General features: G+C 46.8%; 2 protein-coding genes across 5 annotated transcripts; both read right to left on the bottom strand.

The window, feature by feature from the left end:
- Window positions 1–17: 17 nt before the first annotated feature.
- FAM53C (family with sequence similarity 53 member C) lies at window positions 18–9816 on the bottom strand. Its single transcript, XM_075068317.1, is given in 6 exon segments — window positions 18–350; window positions 353–565; window positions 1358–1470; window positions 1473–2075; window positions 5456–5513; window positions 9715–9816. Coding segments are annotated over 6 exon segments (1128 nt in total). The 3' UTR covers window positions 18–311.
- LOC116828121 (oocyte-specific histone RNA stem-loop-binding protein 2-like) lies at window positions 3178–22807 on the bottom strand. Of its 4 annotated transcripts, XR_012656327.1 has the most exons (8): window positions 22759–22807; window positions 21852–21929; window positions 17256–17354; window positions 17074–17178; window positions 16576–16738; window positions 15744–15860; window positions 11276–11519; window positions 3178–5984 (listed from the first exon to the last, which is right to left on the bottom strand). XR_012656327.1 is itself a non-coding variant. In XM_075068241.1 (7 exons), the coding sequence occupies exons 1-7, from the start codon at window positions 22803–22805 to the stop codon at window positions 15278–15280; spliced, it is 729 nt and encodes a 242-aa protein (XP_074924342.1). In that variant the 5' UTR covers window positions 22806–22807; the 3' UTR covers window positions 14109–15277. The 4 variants fall into 4 exon arrangements, 2 of the variants coding, with proteins under 2 accessions (XP_074924342.1, XP_074924341.1); XR_012656328.1 differs by lacking the exon at window positions 17256–17354; XM_075068241.1 differs by lacking the exons at window positions 3178–5984; window positions 11276–11519 and adding an exon at window positions 14109–15397.
- Between the last annotated feature and the right edge of the window lie 203 nt (window positions 22808–23010).

Here is a 23010-nt window from a genome sequence, read left to right as displayed (position 1 = left end):
CGAGTCCGCAGCCGCTGCGGGCGGGAGCGGGACTCTGTCCCCACCCCGGGGTGCGGGTGCGCAGGGACGGGGCAGTAACCCCGAGCCCCGGCCCAGCCGCAGGAGTCAGCGCCCTCCCCTCAGTTACACACATTGCACTGAAGCAACTTTTAACTTTTTCCTTTAAAAATAGTTCATCCGGGCCAGGGCTGCTGTCCCCTGCAGAGCCCCAGCGGTGCTGATGCCCAAGCCGCGTTCGCATCCGTGGGTGTGCACGCTCCCCCCGCTGGGGACAGGTGGAGCTCTGCAGTTTCCAGAGTGTATATGCAACTCTAGTTCTCTTCAATCAGATTCAGATCCAGGTCAGGGTCACTAAGTCTTGCTGGAAAAAAGTCCTCTGGCTGCCCAGGTGCCAACTTCGGTTCCTTGCCTCATCTTCCTCTTCCTCACTCAGTACTTGGCCATAGCTGCTGATGGGACTGCATGGGGCTGAAGAAGCTTGTGGGTTGCAAGCCAAGAACCATGATGGAACACTGCCTTCCTCAGACTTATCTAAGAAACAGAGGCCTCCTCCTGAGAACTGCTTCTGTCAAACAAACAAGAACGATTAGGAGGCTAGAACAGAGTCCTTCCAACAGTGCTAGCAAGGAGCATGAATGTGTCAGTGTTGTGAGATTTCTCTAGCATGACACCAAGAAAGGCTCCCTGCCTGCAGTACCAGCTCCAGCCCCTAATTTCTCTGCTGCTTGGACTGATATGGAACAGGAGCAGTCTGCAAGGTGTACAGTTATATGGCCCTGACAATCTTCCCTCTTCCCAGTCTGCAGTGATAGCACAGATACGGATTTACATAAAGCCTGTAGCACCTCTCTTCATCCCCACCTGTTGGGAGCAACTTCTATATACAGAAGAAGACCTGCCATTTACACAGGACACAGAATTTCATCTGTAGTTACCTGTATAGGCTGAACATTAACAAGGATACAAACCTTCTGATTAGACCATGACATTTGTTTACCTTTCATGGTATATTCAACAGCCTAAAACTGTGTTTTTCTTCTGACTTTTTTCTAACATTTGAAGTGTCAAGTCCTACCTTTTTACTTTGGGGAATTTTGGCATGTTTTTTCTTAGGACCTAGCAGATTCTCCATCATTGCAGTCTTTACGTCAAGACTGGATATCTTTCCAAGATGCTATAGCTCAAACAGAAATTCTGGGCTTAATGCATTTATTGGGTGAAGTTCTTTGGTCTGTATTGTTCAGGAGATCTGACTGAATGATGGTAATAGTTCCTTCTGCCTTAAAAATCTACAAAAAAAAACAAACAACCCCCTCTCCAAAAAACGCTTCTTCTTGCCCTACTCCTTCCATCCTACCTGGTTCATCTTGTAGAAGTTGAGTGAGGGACGGTGCCACTTTGCATCCTTGTCATGACAACGCTTGAGATCATTCTTCTTTGTGTCTAGATCACAGGGCTGTGACTGGTGTGTGGGAGGCCATGCTGGTGCCTGAGCAGTTCTGGTGTGGAGGAAGAAGAGCTCTGTGGGGAGGGCAGGAACTGGACAGGTGATAAGGAGAAGCGACATTGCAAGGGGAAGGGCTGCAAGGTCTTCTCACTCTCCCACAACATGCTGACTAGAGATTCCCGGGATAGGGCCAGACTGAAAAAAGGGGGGCTACTGCCACCACCACCTTGGACACACTGAAGAGATGCACCTGGAGCTTGGTCAAAGCTGAGACTGCAGGCTCCTTGGTCTGGGATCGAGGGCTGCTCTTCCAAAGCACCTTCTCCACTGCTGCCCCGATGCTTGATAGGAGTCCACACTTTGGAGCCAAGGGGCCTACAGAGGGGATGCCAGTGGAAGAAATTCTCAGGCACTGAGGGTGAGCAGCAGTGCCTTTTGGTGGGGACCACAGAAGCCTTCCCCAAGGTGAGCAGATCCGTGGCTAGTGTTTGGGATGGAAGGCTGTTCTTAGGGCAGCAGTCTTGGCTGCAAGAAGACAGACTCAAGCCGGAGTGGTGGCAACTGAAATCTGTGCTGTCCTGAAGGTGTATCCTGGGACAGGAGATTAGGTTCCACCAGGAAGCCCTCTCTGCAAGAGACACCACAAAAGAGGGAGAGATTTAACAGCATGGCCTCTGCCTCACCAGCTGTCCCACAGTCCTGGATGAGGGATCAGTGCCACAACACCCTATCCAGCAACTTCTGATCCCCTCCAAATAACCTTTAATTGGGGAGTGGGCACTGCATGCATCTGGTAGAGAAGGGCTTGCCCCAACAAAGTCTATTTCTGACCACTGGGCTTTATAGTTTGATTCCCTTTATTCTGTGTCTATGGTAGTTCCCAGTTCCACACAAAGATGAGCACAGGCAGTCCTGACTGACTCACCATCTGGCCCCCACTGCTGTCACTACTGGATACCTATGAGAAGTTCTAGCTCTTTTAATCTTTGTTTCCAAACACAGATCCCAATTTGTCTTCCATAACTGGAAGCCCTTTTGTCATAAACAGATAGTTAAGGGTTAGTGTCTCTTTTACCTGTAAAGGGTTAAGAAGCTAATAAACCTGGCTGACACCTGACCAGAGGACCAATCAGGGGACAAGATACTTTCAAATCTCGGTGGAGGGAAGTCTTTGTGTTGTTTGTTTTGTTCATTGTTCGCTCTTGGGGCTAATAGGGACCAGACGTGCACCCCAGGTTTCCCCAATCTTTCTGAAACAGTCTCTCATGTTCAAAATAGTAAGTACTAGCTAGAAAAGGCAGATCAGTTTTATGTTTGTTTTCTTAACTTGTGAATGTGTATTTTGCTGGAAGGAGTTTTACTCTGTTTGCTGTAACTTTTAATCTCAGGCTAAGGGGGAGGAAGTCCCTCTAGTCTATATGAGCTGAATACCCTGTAAACATTTTCCATCCTGAGTTACAAGAGTAATACCCCTTATTAAAAGCTCTCTTTTTTAAGAACCTGATGGTTTTTTCTTGTTTATAAGACCCAAGGGATTGGGCGAACTCAACCAACGGTTGGTGGGGGAAAGGACGGGGCGGGGGTGGGAACGGTTATTCCTCTCTGTTTTAAGATCCAAGGAGTTTGGATCAGTGTAGTCTCTCAGGGTAGCCCAGGGAGGGGAAAGTCTGGGAGGGGGAAAGGAGGGAGGATGGTTTATTTCTCCTTGTTTTAAGACCCAAGCCGTTTGGGTCTTGGGTTCCCCAGGGAAGGTTTTGGGGGAACAGAAAGTGTGCCAAACACTATATTTTGGCTGGCGGCAGCGCTATCAGGTCTAAGCTAGGAATTAAGCTTAGAAGGGTACATGCAGGTCCCCACTTTTGGACGCTAAAGTTCAAACTGGGGGAAAAATACCTTGACACCCTTGAACACAGCTTCCCTCTAATCAGGCTGGCAAGGTGACAACACATGGGGGCAGGTGGAACAGCAAAGAATATTCTGTTAAAGGAGTGATATACACTGGAGAAACAAAGCAGGTGGGAGCAAAGGGACTGATAAGCCTCCCCTGCTGCCTAATGTTGATACGCTGAAACCATGGAGAGAAGCCTGTGCCAGACACTCTGCTCTGGCAGAAGGCGTGAACTGAGGAAAAAGCAGACATCCTGCCTGGAAGTTTGGAATTGGAGGGAAAGTTGCAGCCACCTCCTCCACAATTGACATCTCTAAGTTTGAGGAACTCAGCAATGAAAATGGTGTGCTGAGCAACTGTGAGCAAGAACAAGTCCTAGAACATCAAAATAAACCAAAGTGTAGCAGGTTCCACAGTTACTGACCAGTCTCTACAAACATCCCCAATTCACAAAGCCTTGACAGGGCAACACTGCTTCGATCTAGAGCAAGATTTCTATCTGAGCATTGTTCTTTCCCCACCAGCCTGCTTAACTGCTGAAAATCTTCACTGAATGCAAATGATATCAAACCCTATACAAGTAGGGTTGCCAACTTTGCTTGGAAAATTCCTGGAGATTTCATCACATGACAATCTTTAATTAAATATTAATCTTTAATTCCAGGAGACTCTGGGACAATCCTAGAGGGTTGTCTAACCTAGCTGAACAACATTCAGCCCTTAGACAGATATGGACAAGGAAAGATGAGAGTTCACTGTGGGGGCTGCCTATCTATGAGAACTACAGGAGCCTTCCTGAAGGGCTGGCACACAGCAGTCTGTGCAGTTGCATATGAGACAATTAATGCCAGAAATAATTGAGAATAAGTCTTATACGATGAAAAGGCCAGAACAAAAACATGCTCAGGCAAAGAGAAGTAGACCAAGACAGACAGCTTCTGAAACAGAGAACAGAGCTTTCAGACAAGAGACACATGGAGGAGAATCTCAGAGCCCTGGGCCCCAGAAGATACTTACACACACTCCGAACATACAGACATCCAGTGAGAACCACACCATACAGTAAAGCACTATCAGGGCTGGAACCATAGACAAGAGTAATATCGGGATCACTGGGCTATGGAGGCCCAACTTGTGTGACCAAGCCAATGTTATAAGTGACATCAACAGTATCGCCTCGCTGGAATGGATCATTTCCCTCTTTCCCATGATCAGTGATGTTACAAGCACCTAGAGAACTGCTGCCACGCAAGAAACTATTTAAAATGGGGGACTGGAGGCAGTTCCATTGAAAATGTGAAAGAGCTAGTACCAGAGAAATACTCTTCCCTCTGAGGAGGTTCCCTCACGATTGAGAAACAGCTCTTTACTCCCCTGGAGAAAGCTCTGTAAGCTGTCAGGAGTCAGAATACTTTTAACTAGTTTGATACACACATATCACTGCTGAAGGTTTTGTCTTGCTAGTTCATCAATCTAATCCCGTTCTAACATTCTCTCCAAGCCCAGCAATTAGCCAACTAATAGCAGCCACTAATACTGATCTTTAAAATGCTGGTTGGGCATTTTGTCCCGTCCCCTCCCTGCATCTGTTACTAATCTTACCCTGCGTTCTCCTTCAGCAGGGACTGCATCTTGCTGCGTGTGTGGTTGGCACAGTGTGGGCGCTTCCATGCCACAACAATAAAACTACATCTGATACTACAGGGATGGGAACCAGTGCAAAATCCTAAAACTGATAGGGCCAGAAAAGGGCAACAATAAAGGGATTCAATTTACTAGTTTTATTTAAACAAATTTCCTCTCTTCTGTTACTAAAATAACCAGAGATGATTAAAAAATGTTTTAAAAATATAGCTCATACATCACTCTTTGGGGACAATGAACAGTCAGTTTCACTCTCAGATACTTGATGCTGCAATGTTTGGTTTAGTTTTGCTGAAAATAATTGTTCCCGCTGGTACTATAAAAGTAAGATCATGGAAACACTCCTAATGCCTTGATCTCTGCTAAGAGCTTGCTTTTGCTGGGAGGTTCAAGTAGAAAATTCTAAAACAAAAATGAAATCAGAGGAGAGAAGTGTGATGTGGGCACAGAAGGTGGAAGTCCATCCAAACACTTACCAGACGCAAGCTGGAAGGGGCTGCCAAAGTGAGCCACGTCTGTGTGGTCATGCAAAGGCTATGGAGGGAAACACATGGAATCATCACATCACAGGAAGGACCAAGACTCCCCTCTCAACAAAATAATTTTCTCTCTGTTGATATTCCGCCCTTCTTGTCAACTGTTGGGAATAGGCCACTTCCACCTTGGTTGAATTGGCCCCCTTAGCACTGACCCCCTCACTTGGTAAGGCAACGCCCATCTTTTCATGTGCTGTAATATATATACCTGCCTACTGTATTTTTCACTCCATGCATCTGATGAAGTAAGTTTTAGCCCACGAAAGCTTATGCCCAAATAAATTTGTTAGCCTCTAAGATGCCACAAGGACGCCTCGTTGTTTTGCTGATGCAGACTAACGTGGCTACCCCTCTGAAACCGGTCTCTCTCTTCAGTTAACTTCTGTTAGGCATCCATCAGCACTTTGGGTATATAATCAGTCACACTTTTCTCCTCTTGTTCATGTCTCACATTCCTCTGCAAGTAGGGCTGGCACACCAAAGAGGGGAAAAAACACTTTAAAATATAGGAGAATAACTGAAAAAACAAAAAAATCAGCAGTGGTCCCTGGGCGGTGCATCTAAAGGGCAGGTCTGGGGGTGTTAGGAGGGATGCACCCAAGTCAGGGGCCCTTTAGGAAAGGTGCATGTGTGGGCTCAGGAGATACGCTCAAGGCAGAGAGCCTCAGGAGAAGGGGTTGGGAGAACACGCTTGGTTTTGTTTTAAAGTTTCTAGACCATAAGGCTGTGAAGGAAGCCTTCCAAACATGACTGAATTATGGGCTGACAATTGGATTGGGCCCAAGTCTGCCACCAACAGTTGACATATCTGAATTTAGTGATGGGTGAATTCTGAATCACAACAGCAGATTATGTTTCAATGCCATTAACTATTTCACTACTATCACTTTAGCATAAACATCTTGTGATGCTGGATGCAGTGGCGAATCCGAGGCACTTACAATCATCACATCAGTGGGGCCCAAGGCATAAACAAATGGTTGGCCATATAAAATTGATGGTGGGAACTATGTGTAAGAAGTGTGCTGTTCTGTGTCATGAAACCCTGCCATCCCATCCTCCCTCCTCATGATCCGTGTCTCAGCCTTAGTCAGCAACTGAGCTATCATCTTCTGTTCTCTTCTTTCTCCTGTTACTGATCTGCAGGCAGGATAAAAATTGATGTTTTTCCCTCCACTTAAAAAAAGTATTTATAGTAAATACATTTTCTTTTTAAAAATAAAACCTGTTTAAAATTAAATTTGAAACTATGGCAACTTTAAGGCCTAAACTCCCTACATTCAATTAAAATCACTTAAATTAAAAATATGCTGCAACAGGGAGCCCTCCTCAAATTTTAATGAGTCAAAGGGTGTTACTACTTTAATTATACACAGAATCAGCAGGAAAACATTAACTTTTGAGGTCAACTCAAGCTTTATAAATATGTCACAACATCATGAGCTGTATTAAGTTATCTATATTATTGTCAGTCTTTACAATGGAAGGAATGCTGGTAGTCACATTTTTTCCAAATGAAAGTACTTTCTGTTGTGCAGAAAAGCTTTTGCCTTAATTACTTTTGGTATCAGTTTAGGTAGCAAATGGAGAGACTTCATTTTGACTAGTTCATTCAAAGTTGAGAAACCAAATGGAAGTTGAAAAGGCTGGAAAGCTTGTTTTCCTCTTCCAATCTACGAATAAAAACCAGGTAGGAAAGGAGATCTACTCATTTTAAGAAGTTGAAGGATATGGGGCCAGATTGTCAGAGGTATTTAGGCACCTGAAGATGGAGACAGGTACTTTTGGGTGCCTAAGCAGATTGGGTAACTAATTCCCATGGATTTCAATGGAGTTAGGCACCTAATCTCACTATGTATTTTTCTGCACCTTCAGGCAGGCACCTAAATACTTTTGAGAATCTGGTCTATGGTGACTAGAAACAATCTGTTAGCTCACTAACTACAGTTAATATTTCCTTTGTTTAATATATTTAAAACATACTGCTGTAACGTGTTTTGATAAACTTACTTTTTTATGTCTCCAGCACATTTCAAATGGTTTAATTTAGCAAATAAAAATTTTTAAATGCTGTTTTGAGAATGTTTAATTGAATTCCAATTTCCATCCCAATAGTAGCTTGACACAAATCACAAGTAGAAAGTCATCAAGTAAATAAGAAATGTGTCACTCTCCATTTTCTAACACTCTTAAACTGGGGGACTCAGACTGTAATCTGGAGGGGAGCCATGAGAAGCTTTAGGAAAAAAATACAGCACGCATTTTACGCACACCAATGAATAACTGGTAAAGTTGATTCCTTCAGATCAGGAGTTCTCAAACTGTGGGTCAGAACCTCAAAATGGGTCCCAACCCCATTTTAATGGGGTCACCAAGGCTGGTGTTGGCCCTGGGCCTCAGCAAGTCTGAAGCCCAGACCCAAGCCCCACCACCCAGGTTCAAGCCCAAGCCCCACCGCCCAGGGCTGAGGATATATGCCCCCCACCCAGGACAGAAGCTCTTGGACTTCAGCTTTGCTCCCCACCCCGATCCCTGTCTGGGGCAGCCTTTGGTCCCCCCTGTGGAGTCATGTAGTAATTTTTGTTGTCAGAAGGGGGTCACAGTGCAATGAAGTTTGAGAAACACTGCTCCAGACATATCAGGTCTTCAGAAGGTGCTGTGCATTTTGATAGATTTCTGTTACGATTGCATAGCATTATATAAAGTCGTTGCTAATCTGCACGTTAATCCGTTTACTATAACATGTTATGCACATTTAATTGTAAGTATCTACCACAATCGCGGTTTTGCTTTTGCTCTTATTATCATAGAATATCAGGGTTGGAAGGGACCTCAGGAGGTCATCTAGTCCAACCCTCTGCTCAAAGCAGGACCAATCCCCAACTAAATCATCCCAGCCAGGGCTTCAACTGCTAAAAACCCAAGAAGAGATCCGACCACCCCTAGGGAACCATTCAAGTGCTTCACCACCTAGTGAAACGTTTTCCTAATTCCACCTAGACCCCCACACTGTAACTGAGACCATTGCTCTGTTGTCATCAGTCCACTGAGAACAGTCTAGATCCATCCTTTGGACCCCCTTTCAGGTAGTGAAAGCAGCTATCAAATCCCCCTCTTCTTCTTCTGCAGACCAACAATCCCGTCCCTCAGCCTCTCCTCATAAGTTCAGGTGCTCCAGGCCCCTAATCATTTTTGTTGCCCGCAGCTGGACTCTTTCCAATTTTTTACTACTATGGATTGTTCGCTCATTCGTGCAACAGGAAAAAAAAATATCAAGTGAAAAACAAAAAAGTCTGTTTGAATCAATGCCTTACTGTTTTTAATATTTAGTGAGAGCTGCATGTTGATTTTTTATCAGTATATGACTTATGTGGTGGAGGGGAGAGTGTAAACTACTACAGACATAAAAAAGGGGGGTATGATCAAATACATTTGAGAACAACTGTTCTAACATCATAAAAAATGTACAAATTAAGAATCCAAATGAATGTATGTTGATCTATATAATAGCTTATATAAATGTGTATAGATATAGTGTATCCTCACGGTTGGCAGAAAGTAGTATCAAATTTAGCATGAAGTTTATATTGAGTTGCAATTCTACATATTTCAATGGTTATATCAACCAATGCAAATGAACTGCTCTTTAGAAAAATAATTAAAAGTACAAATTCAAAACAAGATTAAAATCTATTATTTAAAGTTTCCTGCTTGCTGACTTAAATCGTTAATAAAATCGGTGATTTAAATGACTGATTTCAGTCAAGTCATCCTACTGATCGCCAATGGCTGTTTCAGGGCTGGTTCAACACAGGGTGCAAAACAGGGAAGCTCAAGAGGGAGGAGGAGCAGAGACAGGGGAGAAGGAGAGAGATTTGCTAATGTAAATCTGAGGTTCACAACTGGATACGCAGGGAGGAGCTACCACACAATTTCCCTTTGGAAAATTACTTTGGAACCTGCAGCAAGGTAAGATCTGGGTGCAAAACTGAGATTTGCTGATGCAGGAGAAGGGTCAAGAACTTCAAGCCCTCCTTAGTCCCAAACACATTTTCTAGTTAACAACCCAAACAGAGTGAAATTCCAAATAGCAACTTCTGCTTCCTTTCCCAGACAGGAAGAAGAGCTCTGTGTAGCTCGAAAGTTTGTACCTTTCACCAACAGAAGTTGGTCCAGTAAAAAGGTATTCCCTCACCTACCTTCTCTCTCTCAAATAGCAACCTGTCAGTTTCAACATGCATGAGTTGCTTGAGCATTGCAATAGCAGCATTACTCCAGTGCTTCCACCTCTCTTCTTTCATGCCCGCATCCCCCTCACCCTTCAGGAGCAGAGATCCAAAGCAGGCACCAGAGTTATGCACAGAGGCCAATGATCCCAAAGGAGAGACTGGGGATTTAAGTAGCAGAGATTCCTCCCCACCCGCAAACAAAAAAAAAGTTTGCTCTGGGCATAAGACCACAGGTGAGATTTCAGGCATAATTAATTTGTTTTGGTTAATATTTTGGGAGTTGGAAGAGGAGACAAAAAACAGGCTTATTACAAAAAAGTAACATGCTGAACTATGGAAAATCATAGAAATGTAGGACTGGAAGGGACCTCAACAGGTCATCTAGTTCAGTCCTTAGTCATTATCTAGACCAGTGTTTCTCAACCTTTTTGATACCATGAATTGGCTTGCTGCCTTCCTAAACTGTGACAGGGAGATCGCAGGGACCGGGGCCAATCCATGGACTGGTTGTTGAGAAACACTGATCTAGGGCATTCCTGACAGATGTTTGTCTAACCTGTTCTTAAAAGCTTCCAATTACAGAGATTCCACAACCTCCCTAGGTAATTTGTTCCAGTGCTTTTCACTCTTACAACTTGGAATTTTTTCCTAATGTCTAACCTAAATCTCTCTTGCTGCAATTTAAGCCCATTGCTTCTTGTCCTGTTCTCAATAGTTAAGGAGAACAATTTATCACCCTCCTCTTTTAAAACCCTTTTTACATACTTGAAGATTGTTATCATGTCTTCCCTCATTCTTCCCTTCTCCAGACTAAACAAACCTAATTTTTTTCAATCTCCCCTCACAGGTCATGTTTTCTAGACCTTTGATCATTTTTATTTCTCTTCTCTGAACTTTCTCCAATTAGTCCACATCTTTCCTGAAATGCAGTGCTCAGAACAGGACACAATACTCCAGCTGAAGCCTTATCAGTGCGGAGTAGAGTGGAAGAATTACTTTGTGTCTTGCTTACAACAGTCCTGCTAATACAGAGAAAGATACTTTCTCCTCATAACAACTTGCCTTTCATCCTAAGGGATCCCAAAGACCTCTACAAAAAAGATTAACGCCTCCCAAGGCTTGCTGCCCACACAGCAGATATGCAGCCACTTCCGTGGCAGGGACAACAGCCTCAATAAGAGCGCAATCAGCACTGCACCAGAGTTTAGGGCTGAAGTGAATTGGAATGCTGAATCCCACCAAAACTGCATTCAGAATTTAGAGGGTAGAATGTGATTACCTAAGCTGGGGCCATAAGTTAAGCTCTCAAATGCTTGGGGCTGTTTAGTGACCACAAGTCACACAGGCTCCAATTTTACAGCCAGCCTGAAAGCTGACAAACGTTGCAGCACAGCACCCACTGACACCACACGGGGAACTTGGTTCAGTACAGATGCAAAATGTGGACTCCTCCTCCTCACAACTAAAATAATCTTGATACCATTTCCAACATGGACTAAACCTGCAAGGTTGAGGCAGAGAAACATCTTACCAGGCTGACGCTGAAGGATGTGCATTTCAGCTCTTCCAGACTGTTTCTGCAGTGGCTCTGCAATCATGATTCCTGGAGGCCGGGCACCAACACCAGCTTAGAGCCCCCAGCTCCTACTTCCTGCTATCTTTCCTCCTCCTTCATCAAGTCCAGTCTTGTTCAAGGGCCATCGTGCTGCTACTGTACCTACTGAACTACCATCTTCATCCCTGGCTAGACACCTCTCACTCCATCCCCACCAATCCTGTAACACAAACAGGCATGTTAGTAACATCAGGCACAGCCCCAAGGTCAGAGAACCTGCTTGCGCACCCCAAGCTTGCTACTTAGAGTCGAGAGAGAAAATACTGGTGTTCTAAGTCTCCTTGAATGAAACTAAGCCCCAGACAGCCTGAAACAAGCTACTGATACTTATTTGAGCCACAGAATCACCTCACCCAGAATCATAGCCTTCCCAGGCCCAGAATACACTAGCTCATCTGTATAAGGATCTGTTTCATCACTTTGGGGGCTCAGACAATTTAGGTTTTTGCTTGCCTTACTGAGCTCAAGCTACTTCCATCACCCTATCCAATGTAAGCTTCCTTCCTTCAGCTCCCACATCCCAGGCACATTTCATGAGCCCAGCCTCTACAGCTAGCCCTCATCTTCCTCCCATAATCCCAGGACCAAGTAAGTTGTAAATCGAGCTTCTGGTTTCTGCATCAACCAACTGAACCATTCTCCCTCCTTAACAGTTGGAGTATCATCTCCAGCAACTTTGGTAAACAAGCTCCCCACCCCAAGCATAGGGCAGCAGGTGGAATCAGCAATCTTATTGTGACCCAATAAATATTCTGCCCTTTCACTAATGAAAATAACTAATGGCCAGGTTGCACAGTGCTGTGGCTGCAGCAACAGCATAGGGCTCCTGAGGTCTAGTCCCCGTTCTGCCACAGGCTCCCTGTATTATCTTGGGCAAGTCATGTCAGCTCTTTGTGCCTCAGACAGCCCCAAACATGCCTAAGGGAAACTTAATCCACTAACATTAGTAAAGCACATTAAGCTCCTCTGGCAGCTGCCATTAAAGAGTGGAAAGCATTATTTATACCAGGGGTTCTTAGCTTTTTTCTGAGGCCCCCCGAACAGGCTATAAAAACTCCACAGCCCACCTGTGCCACAACAACTCTTTTCTGTAAAGTCAGGGCTGCCATTAGGGGGTAGCAAGGAGGGCGACTGCCTGGGGCCCCATGCCACAGGGGCACCACAAAGCTAAGTTGCTCAGGCTTCAGCTTCAGCCCATGGTGGCGGAGCTCGGGGGGCTTTGGCTTTCTGCCCTGGGCCCTAGAAAGTCTGATTCCAGCCATGCTTGGTGGACACCCTGAAAACTGCTCACAGCTCTGCAGGGGGCCTCGGTCCCCTGGTTGAGAACCACTGATTTATATAATTTAATTTCATCAGGGTGCAAACTCCAGGATTCACATGGGGCAAAGCCACCAACAGGCAGCAGCACCTCAGTTACTACCAGAAGCCAGATGCAGCGTTCCTTGCAGCTTTGGTCAGTGACTATCACCACAGAGCAGGCTGACTTGGGTTTAAGGCGTCCCTCTGTGAACACTTAGTGTCTCAGAGGAGGAAGCCAACAGCACCTGCCAACAGCCCACACACAACATGCAGTAGCAAGAGGGAATTGATCTGCCTAACCTAGTACAAGCTACAGCAGGAAGCACACACCAAGGCCGCGAGCAGAGAACTCTCCAAAGCAGAAAGCAAAACCAAACAGCCAAGCTAACCCTATGGGCCTTTTTGCTGCTCCTAGTAAAAGTAGCCCAACAGCGATGATCCCTTTGCCACCTGCATCAGCTGTCTAGGCAGTGTGCATCTCCCATTCGCAGACTAAACCCTTTCAAGTCAACTCACCCCCCATTGCATCCACGATGCTGCTAGGACCAGTCAAACCTCAACCCAGAGAAATAATGTGCTCACCCCTGCACCACTCCGAACTTATCAAGTGCCAACTGATCCCACAGGTCATATGAGCAGAAAGAGGGACAAAGGCTCAGAGTCTACAGTGCCAGCCACCCTAGTGATGAGGAGAGGTCTCCCTGCAGGGGCTGAGAAAATTAAACACAGATACTGAAGCAGAGCAAGGTCACTCGATGTCAGCACCCATCCAGCTCCAGTCACTCCGTCACAATGGCAATACCAGACCAGCACAGAAGGTGCCAGCCTCAGGCTCCCTTCCCCACCTCTCAGCCCAGCCTTCCCCTGCTGCCCCAGGGCGGGCTCTGATACTTGTATCTGAAAGTGGCCGGAGGCTACTAGCTGAGGTGGGGGGCGAGACAGGGGGCTGCCAGCCGGGGGGGTCAGCTGGGGGCCCGGAGAGCAGGGTCGGGCGCAGCCGCTGTGGCGGGGGTCAGCTGGCCCCGGCGAGCGAGGGGGGGTCACGAGGACCGGGCGGCCCGCCCCCCGGTGGTTACGGCTATGACCGGACGGCGCCCGCGCCACAGACCCGAGGGGTCAGCCCGGGAACCTCCGCCCGGGGCGCTCCGCTCCGAGCCAGCGCCGCGCCAACCCCGCGCCCGAGCCGGAGACATCAACTGGAGTCCGGCGCGGCCCCACCTCAGGGCTCCCCCCGCACCCGGCTCCGGCACAGCCCCGGCGCCTCCCCCTTCGGATTGTGCCGTGCAGCAAAGGACGACGGGAAATGTAGTCGGGGGGGAGAAATAAAAAAACCCCCCCTCGTTCCTTCTCGCACCAGCATCACCCCTCCCCCCAGCCTTGCCCCCCAAGTCCCTACTCCCATAACCTCACACAAAACCAGCCCCTTCCCCCCAGGGCCAACATTCCCCTCTAGTCCCCCCGCAGGGGGAGGTGGGGTCTCGGCTGCGCCATCCAGCTTGGGGTGGAAGGGAGACAGCAGGAGAGGCCCCCTTAACACACTGTAGCCAACACCAAGATGCGGGGCACTCCGCCCCCACGGACTGTCGTCAGGGCAAGATGCAGGAACCACCACCTCTTCCCATGATGGGGTCACTGGCAGGGCAGTGACTTTACAGCAGGACCCAAGAAGGGAGTGGAGTTTTCCCTCTAGCCCAGAGCTGCACAGGCCACACCCTCTTTGCCCAGATTCCACCTGCCCTGGAGGATTTCCAAGCCTCGGAGCCCTTTCCCAATGCTAAAGGAAAGTGCGAGATGGTAACTAGAGCATAGCCTGGCCAGAGGCTCCTGCCTAGCTCATCATATTCAATTGTGAAGGGGTTGGATGGTGCAGATCTCCAGAGGCCTGTTCATGGTAAGCATTTAATCATCTTCACCTCCAACCAATGGCGAGAAAGGCAGCAAAAACCCCTAAGGCAACATTAACCCTTTGGTGAGGTAAACCTCCTCCCTTAAGACTCATGGTTTCCTTGTGCGGTCTCCTCTCCCCAATCATTTCTCCTGTGGGCTGGGCCTGACAAACTGCTGCCCAGAATTTCCCCTCCTCGCTGGTCTGGCTGCTCCTACAGATCAATCTTTACTTAGCTTGTGGAGTGCCCACAGTGGGGGAAGGGTCACAACTCCCCATTCTCTGAGTCCTCGTGAATTGCCAAAGCCTCCCTGAACTTGCCTGTGGTTAGCAGAGCCCCAGAGGCTTAAGGACAGAAAAAGAACCCAGCCCGCAGCTGTCACAGAGTCTTTTGGTAAATTTTATTGAAGCAGAAAGAATTGGTCCTATGCATGCTGGCATTACAGGTACTCAGGTGACAGAAACCTCTATACCATTAGAAGTTGGGCTATGGGAGGAGATACAGCAGCTATTTCTCTGTTTGTGCATTTTGTAAGTGGTCTGATGCTCAACTCCAAGCCTCAACACTAACACCAAGTCCCCTTTCTGTCCCAGGGGCAAGCTTCAAGATAATCCCATGTCCTCCATGAGCTCAGGAGAGCCTTGCAGCTGGGCTTCTATGAAACTTGATGCCTGAGCTCTTCTCACTCCCCAAATGCTGTCATTTTAGAGGCAGAAAATGCTCTGGACTCTACTCATAGCCCCATCCAGGAGCAGTATGGGCAGGTGTGTGTGTTTCCTAGGAAGGGCAGCAAGTTGGAGTGGACCTGGGGCAGCCAAGGAGAGGAGCAGCCAGGACATGACAGGCCAGCAAACTGTGAAAACAGGATACAGACAAATGAATAGGAAGGAAAAAACAAACCCGATGTGAGAAGCATATGCCCGCAATCCAAAGCATGGGAGTGTCCCTCTGGAGAGGATGCTGAGCCCTGAGGATCCTTTTCCTCCTATTCTCCCCTTCCCCAACAATACTTTCCAGCATCAGAGAGTGTCCAGAGGAAGGCACAAGACTTCCAGACTGCACCTCACAGACAGTACCCCCTCCTGACAAGCTGATGATCACCCTGTGCCACAACAAACCATTAATTAGCATTCCCTACTGCTGCCCTAAGTCCCTGTCACCAGCAGGAACAGGAGGAAGCAAGCCCAAAGCCCAAATACCTGTCTGCCCAGTGAGTCTCCTGACAGATTTTCAAGAGGCCTCAGGGCACCAGGCCAGTCTTCTGAGAAGCCACATAAAGAGTTTGTCTCCATCATTCCTGAGAAACTCACCAGCTCCTGACTTGCAAACAAACAGCACTTTAAATCACACTGACCCAGTCAATGGACAGGATCAGCACTGGTCATCACATGGAGCAGCACTGTCATTCCACTCCATGCTTCAAACTTAGGGGAGATCATCAGGCCCTTCCACTCTTTGTGTCCAGGCTGGGAGGGGTAGGCAGGACTCCTCTCCAGTGAGCACTGGTGGAAGAGACAGGAGATGCTTGACCTGGTCCTTGCTCTCTCATCAAACCCAGCAGTTGGGGTCCCAGCCCTTGTGCTTTTCTCCCCAATGCCCACCATGCAGCTGAGGGTGATGGCAAAGCAAGCACACACCACATACAACACAGAGAAGCATCTTCCAGAGCACTGGGAAATGTATACTGTGCTCACCACTGGGACATTTGAGCACCTGGTAGGTTTTGCTTGTATCAGTCCCTCCTTTCTATGGTATAAGGCTCCTGATACCTACTTCTCAGTGTCAGAGTGCCAAGCTTCACAGGCCCCCAAGGCATTTTAACATACCGTTCACTCTAGCTATTTGCTACCTACGGCAGCTCAGTGTAATGGCCACTATATCCAGAGGGATTCTAGGAAGCACTGGGAAGGATACCCATTGATTTGGGTGGATCTTCCATGTTTCATGTTGCTAGGCTTCTGCCCCTTCCTCTCCCTACAAGAGTTTCTGTCCTGCAAGACTCTAGAGGAGCCAAGAGCAACTGACAGGCACTTTCCTTGGAAATCCTTGTTCATACAGGAGGGGATGCTGGGTTGGTGGGTCCCAGGCATGCAATGCCCGTCTCCACAGCTTGACTTGCATGTCCCAGGAGCGACGGCTATATTTCTTGTACTTATTTGGAGTTCGGGGGTGAATCCCTGGCTGCCGAGCGGCCCTGGGAATGAAGCATGACATTTATCAGTGACCAGGTGCTTCTATCAAACATTCCTCATCCCAGCATCAAGACCACCCTAACCCAGCAGGAGCATGGCACTAACAGGGCCTCAGTAAGATGTAGGAAACATGCTCCAAAGGCTCCTGAATATGCCAAGTTTCTGGGACTTTTGGAAGGGGGCAGGGAAAAGAAGTTGCCTTTAGGCAGGATCAAAGGGAAGGAAGTCACTTTATGTCAGTTTCAGGTATCACTTCCCTTGGTGGGGAGCCTGTGGTCATAGTCTGAATCAGCAGGCTTATATGGGAAGTGGAGGTGAAAGGCAGGGACCACCTCACTTGGGGACCTGTTGTAGGAAGTGCTGGTAGCCAACGGTATTCTTTCCATAGTCTATCTGCTTCTGTCTTCTCTGCAGGATGGTCTCATCTGTCTCAGTGTCATATCTGGTGAAGAGAAATAGTACTAGAGACACAAAAGTCAGCCCTGGACAAGCCACATGGTCAGCATGCATCCAACACACCTCAATCCTGAGCTGGCTCCTCTTGCTAGGCCTGGCCGTGTGCCAATTCCCACGCTGACCATATTAACTCCAGGGGAGAATGACTTTGACGACAAGGCTCTGTCCCAAGGAAAAGAAAGTTCATTGTACAATAAACTTGCTTGTGTCACAGCCAGGTGTGACCACTGCATCCGACAGACTAGCCAGCCATCTGTTTGGTCCTGGGAAGCAGAACTAAACTGGGCAATGCAGCTTATCATAAAGTTACAGAGGATCTAGCTCAGCTTCTGGGACGGTTTATTCCTTTGAAACTCAGAACTGAAGCACTGAGACCGGTCAGCCCTCTCCTGAGACGGCAAGAGGATGACTCCAGGCCAGCTCTGGGGTCTGTTGATGGAAGCCCAGGATACATGACCAAGGCTGCCAGTCGTATTCTCAGATTACTGTGTGTAGTGCAGTGACTCAAGTCCCCCACTCAGAATCAGAGCCCCATTGTGCTGCATGTTATACAGACACAGAGAAAGAGTCCTTGCCCCAGTTTACAAAGGAGGGGGAAGGAAAACAGTCAAATAGATACAATTATATATCTACAAAACTCAAAAATGCAGATGTATACATCTTTAAAAGAGTCAAATAGCCAACTGCCAATTAAGCTAAATCTTCATTAACTGGCAGATTTCTATAATGTAGCAAGTATCAGTGGCTGATTTATATACTCTTCCCATCAGGCCAAGGACATAAGAACAAGTCAAGGGGTCTCAGTCCATCCCCAAATACCCATTGCCATCAGCAGGGATCCCTTCAGCCTCATCTACAAAACAGAAAATGGCGACTCAGCAAAATACTTAATGTAACACCTTCTTCCCATCTTATTTTCTGTTTATCTTTTAGACTAAGCTTCTTAGTGTGGGGGACTGTATGTTTTATACAGGGTCAAAAAGTGTCCCTGCTTAGTAAATAGGATGAGATCTCAACTGTCAGAGTAAAAATATATGACAACTAAACAATGTGACAAAACTAAATCTATAGCCCCACATCTTACCATAGCTTTACATACTCCTTCAGGACTTTGGAGTGTCTACAAGGCTACAGGGAGATTAAACCCAAGAGTTCCACTTTGCAACAGCAACATCTCTACTGAGATATGTAGTGCCACTTTCCTGAGAGCAACAATGAGACTTCTGGGCAAGGAAGGAGACTGGGAGAAGGGCTGTATCTGAGTCAGTGAACAAGGTCGTGCTGGTGGGGGAGTGACACTCTATGTGAAAGAAACCGTAGAATCAAATGAAGTAAAAATCTTAAATGAACCAAACTGTACCTTAGAGATTCTATGGATAGTAATTCCATGCTCTATTAATAAGAATAGCACTAGGGATATATTACCGACCACCTGACCAAGATGGTGATAGTGACTGTGAAATGCTCAGGGAGATTAGAGAGGCTATTAAAATAAAAAATACTCAATAATGGGGGATTTTAACGATCCCCACATTGACTGGATACATGTCACCTCAGGACGGGATGCAGAGAAAGTTTCTAGACACCTTAAATGGCTGCTTCTTGGAGCAGCTAATCCTGGAAACCACAAGAGGAGACGCAATTCTTGATTTAGTCCTAAGTGGAGCACAGGATCTGGTCCAAGAGATGAATATAGCTGGACTGCTTGGTAATAGTGAACATAATACAATGAAATTTAACATCCCTGTGGCGGGAAAACACCACAGCAGCCCAACACTGTAGCATTTAATTTCAGAAAGGGAGAATACACAAAAATGAGGAGGTTAGTTAAACAAATTAAAAGATACAGCACAAAAAGTTAAATCCCTGCAAGCTGCATGGAAACTTTTTAAAGATAACATAATAGAGGCTCAACTTTAATGTGTATCCAAAATTAAAAAAACATAGTAAGAGAACCAAAAAAGTGCCACTGTAGCTAAACAACAAAGTAAAAGAATCAGTGAGAGGCAAAAAGGAATCCTTTAAAAAGTGGACATTAAATCCTAGTGAGGAAAACAGAAAGGGGCATAAACTCTGGCAAGTTAGGTGTAAAAATAGAATTAGGAAGGCCCAAAAAGAATTTGAATAGCTAGCCAAAGACTCAAAAAGTAATAGCAAAAAATGTTTTAAGTACATGAAAAGCAGGAAGCCTGCTAAACACCCAGTGGGCCAACTGGACAATCAGGAGGCTATAGGAGCACTCAAGGACGATAAGGCCACTGAGGAGAAACTAAAAGAATTATTTGCATCGGTCCTCATGGCTGAGGCTGAGAGGGAGATCCTCAGATTTGTCACCTAAAAAGAATGGCTCAGGTTTGAGAAACTGTCCCAGACTGAGGTGTCATTAGAAGAGGTTTTGGAACAACTGATAAACTAAATGGTAATAAGTCACCAGGACCAGATGGTATCACCCAAGATGGTATTCACCCAAGTTTCTTCACCTGAAGAAACTCAAATGTGAAATTGCAGAACTACTAACCCTAGTCTGTAACCTATCATTTAAATCAGCTTTTGTAGCAAATGACTTGAGAATAGCTAATGTGATGCCAATTCTTAAAAAGGGCTCCAGAGGTGATCCTGGCAATTACGGGACAGTAAGCCTGACTTCTGTACCGGGCAAACTGGTTGAAACTATAGTAAAGAACAAAATTGTCAGACACATAGATTAACATAATTTGTTGGGGAAGAGTCAACATGGTGTCTGTAAAGGGAAATCATGCCTCACGAACCTACTAGAATTCTTTGAGGGGGGTCAACAACATGTGGACAAAGGGGATCCAGTGGATATAGTGTACTTAGATTTTCAGAAAGTCTCTGTTAAGGTCCCTCACCAAAAGGCTCTTAAGCAAAGTAAACTCTCTTGGGATAACAGGGAAGGTCCTCTCATGGATCAATAACTGGTTAAAAGATAAAACAATGAGTCTTTGTGACACCTTGGAGACTAACAAATTTATTTGGGCATAAACTTTCGTGGACTATAATCCAACAGTTGACAAGAAGGGGTAAATATCAACAAAGGGAAAAAAATAATTTTCTCTCCGTTGATACTCATACCTTCTTGTCAACTGCTGGGAATGGGCCACATCCACCCTGATTGAATTGGCCTTGTTAGCACTGGCCCCCGACTTGGTAAGGCAACTCCCATCTTTTCATGTGCTGTGTATTTATACCTGCCTACTGTATTTTCCACTCCATGCAGCTGATGAAGTGGGTTCTGTCCCATGAAAGCTTATGCCCAAATAAATTTGTTAGTCTCTAAAGTGCCACTACATGCAACAAGGACTCCTAGTTATTTTTACTGATACAGACTAACACAGCTACCCCTCTGAAACCTGGTTAAAAGATAGGAAACAAAGGATAGGAATAAATGGTCAGTTTTCAGAATAGGGAGATGTTAAATAGTGGTGAAGAGTTACAAAGGGAACTCACAAAACTGGGTGACTGGGCAATAAAATGGCAGATGAAATTCAATGTTGATAAATGCAAAGTAATGCACACTGGAAAACATAATCCCAACAATATATGCTGGGATATAAATTTGCTGTTACCACTCAGGAAAGATCTTGGAGTCATAGTGGTTAGTTCTCTGAAAACATCCACTCAATATGCAGCAGCAGTCAAAAAAGCAAACAGAATGTTGGGAATCATTAAGAAAGCAATAGATGGTAAGACAGAAAATATCATATTGCTTCTATATAAATCCATGATACATCCACATCTTGAATACTGCATGCAGATGTGATCACCCCATCTCAAAAAAATATATGGGTAGTTGGGAAGGGTTCCAAAAAGGGCAACAAAAATGATTAGGGGGATGGAATAGCTTCTGTATGACAAAGATTAATAAGACTGGGACTATTCACCTTGGAAAAGAGATGACTAAGGGGGGGATATGATAGAGGACTATAAAATCATAACTAGTGTGGTGAAAGTAAATAGGGAAGTGTTTACTCTGTCATAAGACAAGAACTAGGGGTCACCAAATGAAATTAATAGGAAGCGGATTTAAAAAAAACCAATTTTTTTTTTCTCCCCACACATTGCACGGTTAACCTGTGGAACTTCTTGCCAGAAGATGTTATGAAGCCCAAGACTACAACAGAGTTCAAAGAAGAACTAGGCACGTTCATGGAGGATAGGTCTATCAATGGCTATTAGCCATGATGGGCAGGGATGGTGTCCCTAGTCTCTGTTTGCCAGAAGCTGGGAATGGGAGACTGGATGGATCACTTGGTGATTATCTGTTCATTCCCTCTGGGGCACCTGGCATTGGCCACTGTCAGAAGATAGGATACTGGGCTAGATGGACCTTTGGTCTGACCCAGTATGGCTGTTCTTTCATTCTTATGCCTGGGTCAGCCGCCATCCAACTCACTCTTGTGTTTTCCAGCACAAATTGCGCACTCTTCCTCTCAAGCTCTCACTACATTAAACATCATGTTCTACCCTGAAGCCACAGAAGTAATCCTAAATAGAAACATTTGTTACTACCAGCTCCCTTTTCTCTTTGGAATTCTTGCCCCATTAATTATATGCATTTTTCTTTAGGACTATAGGCAAATGTCTGCTAACTATAATCTGGACAAAAAGCTTCTGTATACCATGCGTGTTTCCACCCACCTGTCTTTCTCACACACAGATGCTTTTCCAAAGGCAGGCTCTTCGCATCCAAGAACAAGAGGATCATGAAACAGAGAACTGTATGCCAGTTATGGAAGAAAATGAATTCCCTACCCTAGACACAGCTCACAACCCTTCCCTACAAGGCAGCTAGCTCAGGGACCCATCCTACCCCTAGGCCCACAGAAAACACTGACTTCTGAATGGTCAGTGCCCACACAGCAATAAAATTTTCTTACATACGTTGAGTCAGCTAAAAACTGAGCTTCAAAGAATGATTCCACACCAAGGGGAAGCAGTCACTACCTTTGAAGGCAGCCAAAGGGTTCTGGGTGACAAAGCCTTCAAAGTAAATGATTTGAACCTAAAGAGGGTGTCCAGCCCAGTGAAGCCCAGGCTAAAGCGCACTAGGAAGTAATGCAAACACGGTGTCAAGCAGGCCCCGTGCCTGCATCTCCTGACGCTGAACGAAGCCAGGGCCACCGACAGGTAGCAGGACGGTCCGGTCGGTTTCATTATGTGCGTGTTGCAGTAGCACCCAGGAGCCCCGACAGGACTCCCACTGGCCCAGCCACGGCGGGCACCTCCCAGCAGATCCTCTGCCGGCCGCAGCATCCGGCCACGCTCGGGGACAGCGCCGGGAACGGCAGCGTCAGGCCGCGGCAGCTCAGCAGGAGCCGAGAGCCGGCCGCAGAGTGTCGGGTGCTGGACAAAGCCCGTCTCTGCTCCGCGAGGGGCCGCGGAGGCGCGGCCCTGGTGAGCGGGGGAGCCCCCAGGCTGCGCCCCGCGCGGGAGCGGGGCCCACGGACAGCGCAGCGGGAGCAGGAACAGGGAAGGAGCGAGCGGGGCTCTGCTCGGCCCGCCCCACCCGGGCGTTACAGCCCCTGGACACCCGGGCGCCCCGTACCGGGGGGCCGGCTCCCAGACACCCAGCGCGCGAGGCACGGGCAACATGGCCACCGCGGAGACACGTCACCAGACCAGGCGTTGCCTGTGGAATAGGTACCACCCCCCGTCACTAATAGTTACAGACCCCGCCCCCACGAATAACGTGCTTCCGGGGCGGTGATTGGCTTCACAAAGCCAATCAGAGCTAGATACGGACGGAACCTCTTACATACGTCCAATAGCAATAGCAAACGTCCCGCCCACCATTCTC

This window comes from Chelonoidis abingdonii, chromosome 7, assembly GCF_003597395.2.
Source record: "Chelonoidis abingdonii isolate Lonesome George chromosome 7, CheloAbing_2.0, whole genome shotgun sequence".
In the NCBI taxonomy this organism is placed as follows: Eukaryota; Metazoa; Chordata; order Testudines; family Testudinidae; genus Chelonoidis; species Chelonoidis abingdonii.
This window is presented reverse-complemented; position numbering and strand designations above follow the sequence as displayed.